The sequence below is a fragment of the Octopus bimaculoides genome, chromosome 4 (genome assembly GCF_046866305.1).
Source record: "Octopus bimaculoides isolate indiv1 chromosome 4, ASM4686630v1, whole genome shotgun sequence".
NCBI classification, from domain to species: Eukaryota; Metazoa; Mollusca; class Cephalopoda; order Octopoda; family Octopodidae; genus Octopus; species Octopus bimaculoides.
Window position 1 is genome coordinate 95,189,624 of NC_142931.1, and position 15,890 is coordinate 95,205,513.

General features: G+C 35.1%; 1 protein-coding gene across 4 annotated transcripts in view; it reads right to left on the minus strand.

Annotated features, from left to right (window-relative positions):
- The window catches only part of LOC106872494 (SLIT-ROBO Rho GTPase-activating protein 1-like), a 654,858-nt gene that overhangs the window by 228,514 nt on the left and 410,454 nt on the right, over positions 1-15,890 (minus strand). For all 4 annotated transcript variants that reach the window (XM_089351041.1, XM_089351043.1, XM_089351040.1 and 1 more), the window contains one exon: positions 3,244-3,409. In XM_089351041.1, coding sequence (XP_089207167.1) covers positions 3,244-3,409 — 166 coding nt within the window. The remainder of the gene's footprint in view (positions 1-3,243; positions 3,410-15,890) is intronic.

Genomic DNA, 15,890 nt, shown 5'->3' on the forward strand with positions numbered 1-15,890 from the left:
GCTGGTAGATATCTCCCGCGAACGAGAAGCAGTTGAGAGATAGGACAAGTTCGGCCAGACGAATGAGTGTGGAGGTGTCGGGTTGTGGGTTGGGGCGTTGGTCTAGAAAAAACTTCAGGGCACGCAGCCCCTCGTCGTGGGGGATCACTGTATAGAGGCTCTGGATGTCTAGAGTGAAGAGAAGCTTAGAAGGGCCGGGAGGGAAAGAGAAAGAGTTGAATAGACGAAGCGCGTGGTTAGTGTCATGAATGTGGGAAGGGAGAGAAGCCACTAGGGGGGGCGAGGACACAGTCTAGGTATTTTGAGATAAGCTCGGTGGGGCAGTTGCAGGCGGAGACGATGGGGCGGCCAGGGTTGTTCGGTTTATGGATCTTGGGGAGGAAGTAAATGGTGGGGGTGCGTGGGGTGCGAACAATAAGGTTGGAGGCGGTGGCAGGGAGACGGGAGGAGAGGATGAGGTCATGGATAGTGGAGGACACAGTCTGTTGGTAGCTGGGCGTGGGGTCGGAGGGCAGAGGGCGGTAGAATGAGGTATCTCCGCAATAGGGGCCTTAACTCCCACATTTTTCAGCTCCATGAGCTTTATTTTTCAGGAGCAAAATCCTTTTTACAGGGTGCATAACACTGGAATTTTGGAATGTGCACATAAATATCAGATATATAAAGATGAGAATGTGTGTCTGTGTGAATCCCTAAAACTTGAGAACTACACAACCAATTTCATTCCAAAGTAACACATGCCTTACTTAGGGTCCATGTAGTGTCTTAGGCCAAAAAAATTTTTAACTTCTTGCATAGTTTGAGCCCACAGCAATATCATATCTCCTTCACTATTTCAGTATTACATGTCAAAAGTGAAACAATAACATCACTCTACTGTAATGTCAGATAGTTTCACTTTAACACTGAAATTATTCCACTATTTCAGTATTATGTGTCAAAAATGAAACAATAACATGTCGCTACTGTAATTTCAAATACTTTCACTTTAATACTTTCAATTTCATACTGAAACTATTAAAGTGAGACTATACTCTCACATATATACAGGCATACTATAAGACCCAAGTTAAAAACATTCCCAACAATTCAACTTCTCTGGTTGACATTAACACACCCACCTCCAATAGGGGCCTTCATTCCCACATTTTAGAGCTCCATGAGCTCCATTTTTCAGGAGCAAAATCCTTTTTACAGGTTCCAGAAGACTGAAATTTTGGAATATGCACATAAAGATCAAATAGTATGGGATATATGTCTCATGATTAGAATTTTTTTAGGGTATGTAAAGAGGGAAAGAACCCTCATGTGCAATTTTGATGAAATTCAAATCATATGTATTCCAGTTCCTTACAGAAAATATAACAGAAAAGTCTCATTTTTCAATTGCATGTAACACGGGCAATGCCGGGTATCTCTGCTAGTATATATATATATATATATATATATATATATATATATATATATATATATATATACATACATACATATATATAATAGTTAAACTGTATATATTATTATATACATAGTGAAACTTATCTCACATTACAATAGAGATGTTATTGTTCCACTTTTGACACATAATACCGAAACATTCTAAGAGATTGCTCAAGCTCACATTGGGCAGGAAGTTGAAAACTGTTTTGACCAATGACACTCCATGGACCCTAAGTAGTGCATGTGTGAAATTTGAATGAAATCAGTTGGGTAGTTCTCGAGTTTTAGTGATGCACACATACAGACACACACACACACACACATTCTCAGTTTTATATATATAGATGTCAAAATACACCTAAAATATAAATAAAATACTATTTTAAAATTGTGCTTCAAAATACAACTCTTAGAGAAGCCATTATTTTCGGAACAACCTAATAGTATCGTTTGCTTTCATCAAAGCTTACATAAGGTTTCCACTATCTGATATTAGCCTAAATTTTTTTTATTAGTTTTACAATGGTCCTTTTCCTTGTGTTTCACTTGTGGAAAAGAGGAGTCAAGAAAGATTTAAAATGATGTGGTGAAGGTTATCCTGAAGATGCTGCACTTATGGAGAAGATGACAAAGGACTGTACTGACTGGCAATATGCAGTACTACAGAAGACACATCCACCAAAGGCAAAATGCAACTTAACACAAGGGTAGTGTCTAAAAAGCTGTGATATATATATATATATATATATATATATATATATATATATATATATATACATATATACATATACAAACACACACATAAATATACAAACACACACCACCACCACCACTGCCACCCATGTTTCACTGCCATGTAGCATGGCTGTTCTCACACAGACATCATACAATCACCCTTTCAGTCTTAGGGAGAGGCCCTTCTTAACTAACAAAAGCAGAAGCTCTCTGAACCTTACCCAGCCCATTATTTTTCTAGCATTTATGCTTTTAGAGCATCCTCCTCCACCGCTGACTTGGTCACCTAGGTAATGGAAGCTATCTACTACTTCTGAGTAGCATTTGAGGAAGTCTATTTGAGCAAGCATTTGAGGAAGTCTATTTTCTGTACATTCCTAGTGTTTATTGTACCTGTACATCTTCCACACACAAAGGTTACTTTCTCTGTTAACCTTCTTATATCGCTGCACTTCTTATGTCTTTGCTAAATTAACTCTAAGGCCTTTTTGATTGCAGACCTTGCTGCCTCACCTGAAGTTTCTTCTATAGTTCTGGTAATGATTCAGCTATAAGAACAAAGTCATCATCATAGAGAAGCTCCCAAGGGCAGCCTATCTTAAATTCTTCTGTTATAGCCTGGAGGACTATGATGAACAAGATAGGGTTGAGAACTGATCCTTGGTAAATTCCTACCTGTACACTGAATTTATTGTTATACTCATTGCCGACTTTCACCTTACTGCTCTCACCAACCACTTATCTATCCCTAGTTTCTACATCTCTTTGGCCCAGCTTTACCTTCAATACACTTAAAACTTAATACTATTTCTTTTTTAGCTAGCATAGTTATTGTCACCACACATCATATTTTTATGATGTCCAATTTCTTACAATTCAGTTTCCAAAGCACTCAATAATGTTGAGTAAGTTTTAGTTTCATGTTGATATAACCTAAAGTTGAAAACTAATATTTGAAATTTTATGTGGCTCAAATAGGTTTTTTTGAGATGCTTTATTCAAGCTGAATATTCTTCAAAATATTGTTTTTAACAAGTATTTGCAAAACAGAAATGTATTAAAGAGACTCACTTTTTTGAAGATACGTTGGGAATTTTCAACAATATCTTGGAGACGGGATACCATTTGGTTGTTACAAATTTCACTGAGTGTGTTATGGTCATGACCCTGTTTTTTTGTAATGTTGAGTAGATTTTGCCAGCAGGTGTACATTGAGAAAAATGGCCAATGTTCTCGTCTGAAAAATAAAAGTTATTGCAAATTTCAAACTTTTCCATCTGTAATTTTCATTGTGAATTTTTGTAGCTTACTTTCTGGAGGAATAAAATGTTTGTAACTAATCTCAGTGATATATTAGTCAAATGATCTTAAGACATGCATGAAGTTATCACTGTCTAAACAGGTTTTTGAAATCTGCAATGTGACAATACATAAATTGATTAAATAATGAATTTTGAAGAGGTTCATGAAAAAATAATTTTAATATATGAAAATCTGATGCAATTTTACAAATAAAACTCAAAAGACAGAAGAAACAGAATATTGATTGAGATACCTTTTGTACTCCTCTTACATATTAGGCCTTCCTGAAGGAAAAGATTGAGTTCCATAAAGTGAATGCAAAAAATTTTGTACTTGAAATGACACAGGTTAGAGGCAACATAATCTTCAACAGTGAAGAAGTCAAAGGGAGAGAAATGTAAGTCTAATGAAACAGATATAGATATAGAAAATAACTTTTGCTGGAAGAAGGTAGGTGAGAGTTAAGTTTCTTAGGTGTATGTGTGTGTGTGTGTGCACGTGCATGAGCATTTTACATGCCTTTTGGCTATAACGTAGGCAAAACACGACAGGTTTTGATCCTTTATATCTCTGTTCTTTACAAGCTTGCAGACCGCTTCTTAAAAGGTATGTCTGGGTCATCCCTTATGAGTTTTGCCAAGTATTGTCCAGTAAATGTAAGCTTGTGATATGTGTATGTCATGAACCCACTCTGTATGAGCTGATAGCATATTCAGGAAGGCCAGTTTATTGTCTTTTTTCTTTTCAGTTGAGAACCTTCTTAAAACTCTTTCGTGGTATAACAATATTTGTGCTTCATAGTATGAAGGAGTCATCTACACATATCAGACACATCATTAGTCCAAGTAGTATCATTCCTAAAATCATTTCCTTCAAGTATTCCATGTACATTGCATCACTTAAGATAATGGTAACCCTTAGATCATACTGTTGTCAATATAGGTCACACTCCAATTTGAAGTTTGTTGTTTATACACAAAATTTCAACCTTTCTATGAGGCTGTTCAACAGGATACTGTATTGATACAATTGGGTACTAAATACCAAGTTGAAGAATTCAATTTCAGTTTATCTCTGATGACTGTCAACTAGATGAGTAGGGCAATTTTTTAAAATCATATAAATTGCTTGATTTTAACCTTATTTTCATTATTTTTTAACCTTATTGACAGATTTTAAATTTATTATTATTAGTAATAAATCCATAAACATAGGAAGTTTACACTAGCTTTGATTACTTTATGATATACAAGTATCATCAAAACAAGTTTAAAAAATAACTACTGTGGAAATTTATTGTAGTACAATATGATAAAATGCTTTATATTTGTAGGCAAAAAATTTGTCTTTTACAAGGAAATTTTTCATTATCAAAAAGCTGTGTTCTACAGTAGCTGATGTCACTTGGTATTGTATCATCATCACCATTTAATGTCCATTTTCTATGCTGGTATGGGTTAGATGGTTTGACTAAGAACTGGTAATCTGGGGAGCTGCACTAGGTTCCAATCTGATTTGGATGCCCTTCCTAACAGCAACCACTCCAAGAGTGTAGTGGGTGCTTTTTATGTGCCACTGGCACAGGTGCCAGTTACGGGACACCAGCATTGGTCACAACTATGATCTCTCTTAGCTTGACACGTATTCTCATGCACGGTGTATCACCAAATGTGTCGGTCACCTGTCATGGCTTCTGTGAGGCCGAATGTTTGAAGGATGCTTTTTATGTGCCAGTCACATGGCACTGGCCATAACTATGATTTCCCTTGGCTTGACAGGTCTTCTCAAGCACAGCACATCACCAGGTGTTCAAAGGGTGCTTTTTACATGCTAATTATGTGACACTGGCAGCAGCCATGACTACAATCTCACTTGACTTGATGGGTCTTCTCAAGTACAGCATATTGCCAAAAGTCTCAATCACTTGCCATTGCCCATGTGAGGCCCAACATTTGAAGATCATACTTCATCACCTCATCCCATGTCTTCCTGGGTCTGCCTCTTCCACAGATTCCCTCCATTGTTAGAATGCAGCACTTCTTTGCACAGCTGTCTACATCCATATCAGATCTGCATATTCCACAGGTGAAACTTTGGGGTTCATTAGTTGAATTGGTTTGGTTTTTATCGAATCAATGTAATTCATGATTGCAACATGGGTCTTTGTTGAATTTCAATTTCTTGAGGCCTTTTGGCAGTATCGTAGATAGTGAAGGCTGTTGACTCAGTTTTCAAAATCAACTCTGCAGATAGTTTGAATAGATTTGAGTAAAGTTCTGATCTCAGGATTTAGCACAGCTTCATTTGCTCTTTGCACCAACATGTCTTCGTCCTCAAAATTCTACAATTTTTGTAACTTCTCCAAGGTTCTTGGCATAGTAATTTCAAGCATCCAACCAGCTGCCCACCTGGTCACAATTGACTGAGGAGGAGCATCTGACTGCTTTGAATTGCTCTCAATGGTGGTTTTTACAGTAGCAGCATTGGTGGCAGCAATCAGACAATCAACTGGAGGATAAAAAGTATTTATTTTTAGAGCACAGCTGTGCAGTAGGTGAAAGAAGCAGGTTACATGGAAGAGCTTAGGGTACAAAATTTGCAATGTTTCTTTAACAGCTGCCATATACCAAGCAGCATCAAATAATAATAGGGGAAATTTGCTCTCGGAACCACCATACTTCTTAGTGAATCATCGATGATCTGAGCAATGACTATAACAGTTAGAGCCGATTTGAGTGGCAAACATTCTATTAAGAATGTTTTTTGAGTATTTTTAGCTGAAACAATAAGTACATTAACAATTTTTTTGTCACTAATCTCACTTTCATCAACAATTAAAAATTGCATTTTGATCAGCCAGGGAGCTCTTGCAATTTTTAACTGTGCTTGTACTAAGCATATACTCTTACTCTTCACTTGTTTCAGTCATTTGATTGCGGCCATGCTGGAGCACCACCTTTAGTCAAACAAATTGACCCTAGGACTTATTCTTTGTAAGCCTAGTACTTATTCTATCGGACTTTTTTGCTGTACTGCTAGGTTACAGGGACATAAACACACCAACATTGGTTGTCAAGCGATGGTTGACACACACACAAATATATAGACACACACACAGATACACAAATATATACATATATACACATATATATGATAGGCTTCTTTCAGTTTCCATCTACCAAATCCACTCACAAGGCTTTGGTCGGCCTGAGGCTATAGTAGAAGACACTTGCCCAAAGTGCCACACAGTGGGACTGAACCTGGAACCATGTGGCTGGTAAGCAAACTTCTTACCACACGGCCATTCTTGCGCCTATCAGTATATTTTCAGCATATGTAGATTGAGATGGCAGTGGCTTACTGATAGAATCAAAGAGACTTCTCAAACTTGGATTAGTGAGCTCAATAAAATTAATAAATTTTAAAAAAATCTCTGGATGGAAGTATAAAAAAAAACGTTAAAACATGCATGTATAGGTAAAAATATTGGAGAAAGTCTGAAGTGGTGATGGAAGCGAAGTAAAAAATACAATGAAAAGCAAAATTAAAATTTGTGATTGTTAAAAGAAGTCCACAATCAACTAAAAATAGATCCAGCAATGCAACAGTGGGAGAAAATGACTCAATGCAATTAACCTTACATAAAAATTTACATTATAGGTAACATCAAATTTAAATGGTACATAAATATATATCAAAATGTTATTGAGAAACAAGTAGTATACTGTACATTTATGTATAGTGAAAAGAATAGCAAGAAAAAAAATTTACTTTCGATGGTAAATTTAAAATTCCTAAAGAATAGGCATTAAGAATTAAAACTGTAAGGAGATACACTTACAATTGGATGTTAATGGATAATTCTACTCTTAAAGAGGCCTGTTTCATGAATCAGAAAAAAATGCAAATAACCAATATTAGTGGTTAATATCAATCACCAATAACTAATATTGGTAAAAGTACCTTGAAGTCAGAAATCTGTCTTACAGAAAAACTGTACAGACATGCTAGACTTTTGTTTATGTTCAAATGACTGAATGCACATGGTGTCAAATAATTTTCACATCAAAGGGCAAGAGAAGTGTTAAAAATAGCTCGAAAGAGGTAGTCCAATGCAATAGCTCTACAAGGTGAAAAACTAACAGAAATATATATCAAATGTAGATTTAATCAATACATAAAAATATATATGAATGAATTTATTAACTTTAAAAAGTGATGAATTATGATGATCATTCATAAAAAAGATTTTTATCTTTAGTTTAACCTTAAAACAAACATTTTTATGAATTTTAACTTTTTGGCAAAAAACTGTTACTGATGAGTTTGTTGTTATCAGTGTGATAGTAAATATAAAGAACAAATTATTATTCATAACTTGTTTTATATACTATACAAGAGTAATAGCTATTCTATGCCAGAGAACTTTGGAAGTATACTTTTTCCCCCATGAGCAATATCAGAAAGTATGGCATACTTTGCAATTATTATTTAACTATTATCAAATTTCTTGGAGCTTATACAAAATAATAAACTGAATACTTAAAACAAAAATATTTATTACCTTGAAATAAAATTAGATAAAACAAATGTCACATGTATATTTGCAATAAATGTCCCACTCATGCTAGCATGGAAGGCAAATGTTAAATGATGATGATGATATGCTATGCTATTATTTTTCTAAATTTAATTAAGACAATAGCAATCTACTCCATCAAAAAACCTATTTCTGCAAAATTTCATTAAAAAAAACACTCACACAAAGGTTATATTAGAATGAGTACATGATTCACTGATGTTCTTGCAGAAACCGCTTGCTCCTTTGGCTGCTGGTTATTGAGATATTTCAATAGTTTGGTGAGTATGATCTTTGTAAGAGGCATGATAGTTTTTCTCTCATTCTTGACTCTCTAGCCAACCCTTCCTCCTTTCCTCTCTCCTTTTTATCGCTAACACGGATGATAGCTTCTTATATCTTCATCACCTTCTTATGAAGCAAGTATTCAACTCTTTCCATAGCAATACTATTTTACCCTCCTTCAGATAGCGGTTGATGTGTAGAACAAGGATTTACTAACAACATCTTCACCTCTGCTCCTTAACAGCTCTATTATTACACCATCTTTTCCTGGAGTTATGTTTCTTTTCATCAGCTTCAGGGTATTTTCAAGTTCACTGACTAGAATAGGTAGCACTTCTTCTAACACTTGTGATGATGGAGGATTGAACTTCCCTAATGATTTAAAAGAGTTAGGGTAGAAGGTTTTGCATACCTTCTCCATCTCCCTTTGTCTGTCACTGTAGGCCCGTCCTTGTTCTCAAGAGCCTACTTCTAACTTATAAAGTGCCAGCTCTCTCTTCCATCAGCTTCCTCAATCTATAATTCTCACTGTTATTTTTTGGATGATCTTCCATGTTCCTCCTTGTAGATTTCCATTTCTCTGTCATTTTCTTCCTCTCCTGCAAGATATGTCCATCAGGTTTCCACTGGTTTGCACTTCTTGTCTTCCACATACAACTTTTAATTTTCTGGACCAGTGAATTGTCACCTACATTAATCTCTTGAAGTAAACTCACCTGATAGCATCCTGTGATATGAAGCATTGATTTTTCACCGAGATGTGCAGAGTTTATTTTTTTAACTGATTTTCCCTCTCTGTTAGGGGGCACAAGCACTTACACACATGACGATAACTTCTGCCTAACAAATTCAATCACAAGGCTTCGGTTGGCTTGAGGCTATAACAGAAGACATTTGCCCAAGGTGTCATGCAGTGGGACTGCACTCGAAGCCGTATGGCTGGGAAGCAAGCTTCCTAACCACACAATCTTCACCTGTAGACAGCAAAGATTGCTGCTATACTGAATGGCACAATCACTGAAATGTCTTGTAATATGTGCCATTTGTTAATCAGGATGCTGTCAATTTCATTTTTGTACTGGGTGTTTGGAGTTATTTAGGTCCATCTCCTTCCAGGATTGTTTCCTAAATAGGCTGTTCCCAATGTAGTCTTCTTGCTTCTACCACAATAACCAAGTGTTCTCCGCTTTCATTTTTCTCCCCTCATCCAAACTTTCCAACATATTTCCCTCCCTGCCAACCTTTTCCAACCATTACATTGACATCTCACATCACTATGGTGTAAGTGGATTTAGTTAAAAAAAAATGGGTGAAGACAGAAAAGAATAGCACAATAAAGAAAGAATTGGAAGTGCATTGTGACCAGTAATGTATACCAACATCTGATAGTCTGATCGATACTGTGATGTTTCTGTGTGTATGAGTGTGAGAGAAAGAGTGGTCACTCTTGAGCGCAACTAGTAACATTTAACCTAGTACAATCTGTTGCATGACTAGGCTATTGACAACTGAACTGGCAATACTACCAAACCTGCTTGGTGAGTAGGATATTCGGACACCCTGCAAGATGAAAAACTAGATCCATCAAAATGCAGAGTCAATGGCCATCCAATTCCATGATATATTAAAGATATACATGTATAAATTAATAAATTTTAAAAAATCTCCGGATGGAAGTATAAAAACATTAAAACATGCATGTATAGGTTGAAGAAAGTCTGAAGGAAGCGAAGTAAAAGATACGATGAGAAGCAAAATTAAAATTCCTGATAGTTAAAATTAAAGTAGGGTACCAATAGCCGTTTCTGGGGAATCATTGCGGGAAAATAAAGGGATATAGTACACAGTATTTAGCAATTCCTCCTTCTTCAGGGTAACTGGTTTTCCATGGTGAATGACAAATAGTAGAGGTTAGGTTATTTCTTTCAATAAAAAAAAAAAAACTATATATATATTTAATATGGTAATTAGACCTTCATATGTTAAAACCAATGGGAGAATCCACCATTTTTACACACACATGTAATTTGCAAATTGACAGTTTGTTTCAAAATATAAACCAAATATTATTCGAAAATTCATGAAAATGAAAATTTGAAATGCATCGCCAGTTTGAATATACAACCAGTCATGATAATTATAATGAGGACAGCAATAACAGTAGCAACATAAATGACTTCAACACTCATATTGCTTCTTGGCTCTTATATTCATCCCACTAGTGCAGAAATTGAATCTTTTGCAATGCTCAACTTTCCACAAACTAGTTTCATCTTCCTACACACCTCCCTAACTAACACACAGATACTCTAAATACCCTTGATCTCTTTCTCACCTCTAAGTCTATAATTATCTCAGTATCGTCTACAAAACTATTCCTCTCTACTCTACTAGGTTATTACCTTGCATACAAACTAAGTATGAAAGTACATCCAGTTGCTTCAAACCATCAAAGTTACTAACCTTGACAATGTTCCTTCCTACTTTCAAGTAATGTATCATACAGTTATCCGCTATCCTCACCAAATTATTTCACTTCTCTATCTTTCTACAGAGATATATTCTGATCTTTGGAAATAGACTACAGAGTGTCTCATTCCCACTGATCCTGCAAACTGCCATCCTATCACACATCCAATATATCAAAGACAATCATTAACCACATTCTCCAACACCACAATCTTTCTTCCTCGTTAATGACCACCAGTATGGTTCATATAAAGTCATATCTTTTGTAGACCTACATTTCCAAGTTATTCACCACTAGACTCTCTTATTGAAAAAATTTGGTAAAAGCAATGTTGTTGCCTTTGATGCCAGGAAAGATTCTGACAACAGTTGGCATGCTAATTCAACAGCCTATAAAACCCTTGTTTCTTATCTTTTGGATGGGTGGTTTTTCTGTCAGATCACACTAGTGTAGTGTATGCTCATGGAACTCCCCGCCCTCACCTATCAATTACAGTGTTTTTGGCTTTATCTCCTAGACAATCTCTCCTGCATAAATTTGACATATTTACATTTTATCTCCAAAAGTTCCCACATGTATGCAAATGATACTACTTTTCATCCTTCTTTATCTTTTTCATCATCCACAAGCAACCTAAGCATCCTATGCCAAGTCTGCAATAAGACTTGAAAACATCCTCCAATAGGGCTGTGCCAATCTTGTCTCCACTAATAGTAAAAAGACACAATTGTTGTGCATTTCAAGTAAACACTATCATACCTCATCTCCACTCTAAACATGACAAGCAAGCAATCTCTAACTGCTTCAAATGCTAAGCTTCATCATTCCTAAGGATCTCTTCTAGCAACCAAGACTGCATCATAGGAAGCTCAAGTGAGACACATAATAGGATACTGTTCCTACAGCTGGAATAATGCTGCTGCTATACTGACAGTGTAGACTACATCCAAAGAATGGTTACTCAACTGATTGACATGAAGTTGCTCGAAACATGCTCCAACCTCTGTTGTCTTATTTCTTTGCTTTTTCTACCACAACCTTTGAACTAGCTTGTCTCATACTAACTCTACTCCTAACTCACTCATCTCTTCTTTAGTCAACCATGTTGTAGTACCTCTCATTTGTACCCAGGCTTTACTCCCTAAAATAGCAGCTCTTTGAAATGCCCACCACACACAAATTTTCCCTCTCATTATCCACTTATAACAGTTCAAGTGGATGGCATCAATCACAAGTCTCAGGGGTTCCTCAAAGGCTATGGGTGCAGCATCTTCCTCCAAACCAAACCATGAAGGCTACTCTACTGAAAACTATTTTCCTAAGAAAACTGAGCCTTTCTTATATATTAATAAACAATGTAATACTAAAATTTCTAAATTGCTGCAAATGCTAAGCTTTACAATTTCTATTAAGCTACAATAGTGACCATACATCTATAGCAAGGCCAAAACTATATTGCAAAGATTAAGCTATTTCTCAGGCAAAGAAAATATGGCAGTCTTGACCAATTTGCATAGCACATTTAACACCCACATTAAAGTACACTGTTCACATTCCTGGGACATTATTGCTGCTACACATACACACAAAAATCTTAAATCACAGCCCACCACTGTAACCCTCACCAACATACTACAACCACTAAGCTACATATAGATGCACTATTTCTTCTTTTGTTTTTATAACTTATACTTCTTTGAACTATCAAGTTGCATACCACTTCCACCTAGACTCACACAATATAATAACTGCCTCCCTTCCTAGTCATTCAGGAGGAAGAGAAGCAGCAGCAGCATCACTGAACACATTGCTTTCTTATCCCAAACTTTCTTCATGTCCAAGTTTTATTACAAACATCAATCTGTATAAGTGCAATCAGATTCCACCATTTTAAAAGGGATTGCAAAGGTCCTCTAAGTTTTAAAAGATGCAAGGTAAATAATCATTCTTAAATATATTTATTTCTATAGGTCTCAAATAAATACTATGAACTAAATCCACAAGAAATCTAAAGAAATATCTCTGAGTATCTACTCAGAGACATTTAGATAAAATTACATTTATTTAGACACATTACAAGCATGAATCTAAGAAGCATCTTCAAATTACACAAATTAATAGTGACCATTGTATATTGGTTGCCTATTTTTCATGTTCTTGGAAAGGAAACATTTTGACAATTTTAAAAATATTTATATAAAGCCTATTTTGTTACATGAAACAGTCAATTTTGCAGTATTTTCAGACCTAGCTAAATCCAAAAGTACAAGCCATAGGAACTTGAGTTCAGGCACATTTATAGTAGGTATAGAACTAAATAAATCCTGAGATTTTGGGACATGACAATATTTCAATAAAATTTTAATGGACTATTAATAATGGCAATAAATGGCAGAGCTTCAGATCAGGATGCCCGTGTAAGTTGGATTTTCTCCATTTTGACAGGGACTTTTCCAATTTTTTTCATCATGGAAATGGGCCAATACTTTTGGCCAATTTTCTTTTGTACCATGCACTTAAAAATGATTATTTTCAAATGAAAAAGTGTATGATCTTTGGGAGATTTAGCTGTTGTTTATAGCATATCCTATGACCACAGGTACCTTTCACAGAATTGCATATAGACCTAGATTAACAAACAAACAAAATCTGAAAACCAATTCTTTGCTCTACCATTAAAAGCGTAACTTAAAATCATTAAAAACGTCTGTAACTTACAGCAAACTCATTAGTAGGAGAGAGAGAGAGAGAGAGAAAAAAAAACTCAAACAAATATGTAAACACTATCAAATTATCCGACTGTATTTAAAATCAGAAAACAAAAATACATCTGACTTTGATAGTTTACAAAATATTATTTATTGCACAATATAATTTTTACATTATTTACATTTGATGGATATTTGTCTTCATTTTGTTCGTTGTTAACACAATGTTTTGGCTGATATACCCTCCCAGCCTTCGTCAGGTGTCTTGGGGAAATTTCGAACCTGGGTTCTCATTCTTAAGGTATTTTTCGATATTATTATTATTACTCAGGTCACTGCCTGAAATCAAACTTGGAATCTTGGGGTTAGTAGCTTGCGCTCTTAACCCCTATGCCATAAACCTGTGGGCATATGGTGTGGTTTATTGGCGAAATTTGACCAACATTTCTAAAAGAAAAATGAAATTTACATGTACAAGAATATCCACTAGGTAAAATTCAGATGTTGTTCTTCACCTGTTGTTCAAATAGCAAGAGGGAATAAACAACATTCCCAATTCAATGATTACCATGCTAATTTTTGGGTTCTAGAAGGCTTATGTAGCTCAATTTAGTGCATTTTTTCATAGAAATATGTTTACTTAGTAATTCGATCATTTCTTAAAATTCTGGCTTACACTCTATATTTGAAGCCTTGAATTTGTATTCTGTTTGACCTCTCATCATGTAGGAATACATCAATTTAACAAGTAGTGTCAGTATACCATCCTTTTTATTGACTTTGTGCCATATAGTGGCCAGATTCAGCAATCCCTATATTAAGTCCATGAGAAATTTTTCTTTCTTATGATATAAAAATCTTGAAGATTACCAAAGTGATTGAGAGACCATGGCATGATAAAGGAAGTTCATATCTAGAACTTTCAAATTATATATAATTTTCCACAGAAAAAATGTATTTTGACATTAAAATGATCAAGCAAAAAAGGTGCTTTCACATGGTCAAACTGTACTTGTCTCCTACCTTTTAAAACGATTTTCAATTAAACTTAATTGAACACTCTACAAGCACAAAATCATATACAAGAATCAAATCACACTTCTGTCATAATCTAGACAATTGTGTGAACCATTACACTAAAGTGTCCCCAACACATTTCATCCATTCAAATTAGTGATTGAATAATGTTGAACCTTGCAGATGGGATTATATGGCACCAAAATGCATAAAGAAAAACTATATTACAGAGCTGCCAGGTTTAAAACAAACAATATAAATAAATATATGAATTTTGTTGACTTTACATGTTCTACAGAAGATCTGGTGGGGTGGGTTCATTTGAAGTGACAAGATAAACCTGTTAAATAAAAATAAAAGGTATGAACAAACGTCACAATTTGGTAGTCTGAAATAATAATTAAAAAAATCTTTGTAATGTATAAGTTAAAGCAAACCTGGAATTGTGAGATTAACAAAGGTGCAAGAAGTACAACAGCAGCATCAGAAGCAAATGAACAGATTTATTTAAAACATGTCAGAAGAAAAAAGATAACGAGAACAACAACACATTTATAGTGTGTATGAATGGTACCAGAGTACATGTACAAAATATCAAACCATTTTATTTCAGATTTCAAAGTATCTTATATTGTGCTTGTGAAATAAAGCAAGTTTTTTTTATATAATAAAATTATAAAATTATGCATCACCACTGCTAATAAGTACTAATAAAAGGTAGCAATAGTTTTTCGGTGGTGATTGGAAGGAATCAATAAAAAGGGAAAACAATCAATGTACTTGTTGTTCTGAAGCTCAGGATTAATAAGGAAATTACACTGAGTTTTTGCTGTATATGTTTTAACAATAGAAAATTATTTTTAATTTAGAATATTTCCTCAACCATAGAAAATATTTTACATTCCAGACTAAAATCATACTGCATCAATTGTCAGGAATATATGCATTCTCCTTTAGATCCGACATATATACACAGACGCGACAGAAGTAAATAGACACTCCATAAAACATTGTTTTATGTTTATTCTAACATGTAAAAGTTCATATCTTTTATTAATTGACATTTTTGTTTCAGGTTCTATATGTGACTGTCTAATCAATGCCACGAACAAAAGAAGCCTTGGAACTGTCTGAATTTTGAATATTGTAAGTCATTCTGAAGGTGGACATAGCGTAAAATTGCAGAAAACCTTGGGATCTTGCTTTCTACCAAAGAGGGTAAGGAGTCCACATCACCTTGCCCAAATCAATTCACCAAAGAGAGTAAGGAGTCCACATCATCTTGCCCAGATCAACAAGGGCCCTCTGACAGGACCATTCTCTTTGTTAAGAGACGTGTAAAAGGCCACTAACATAG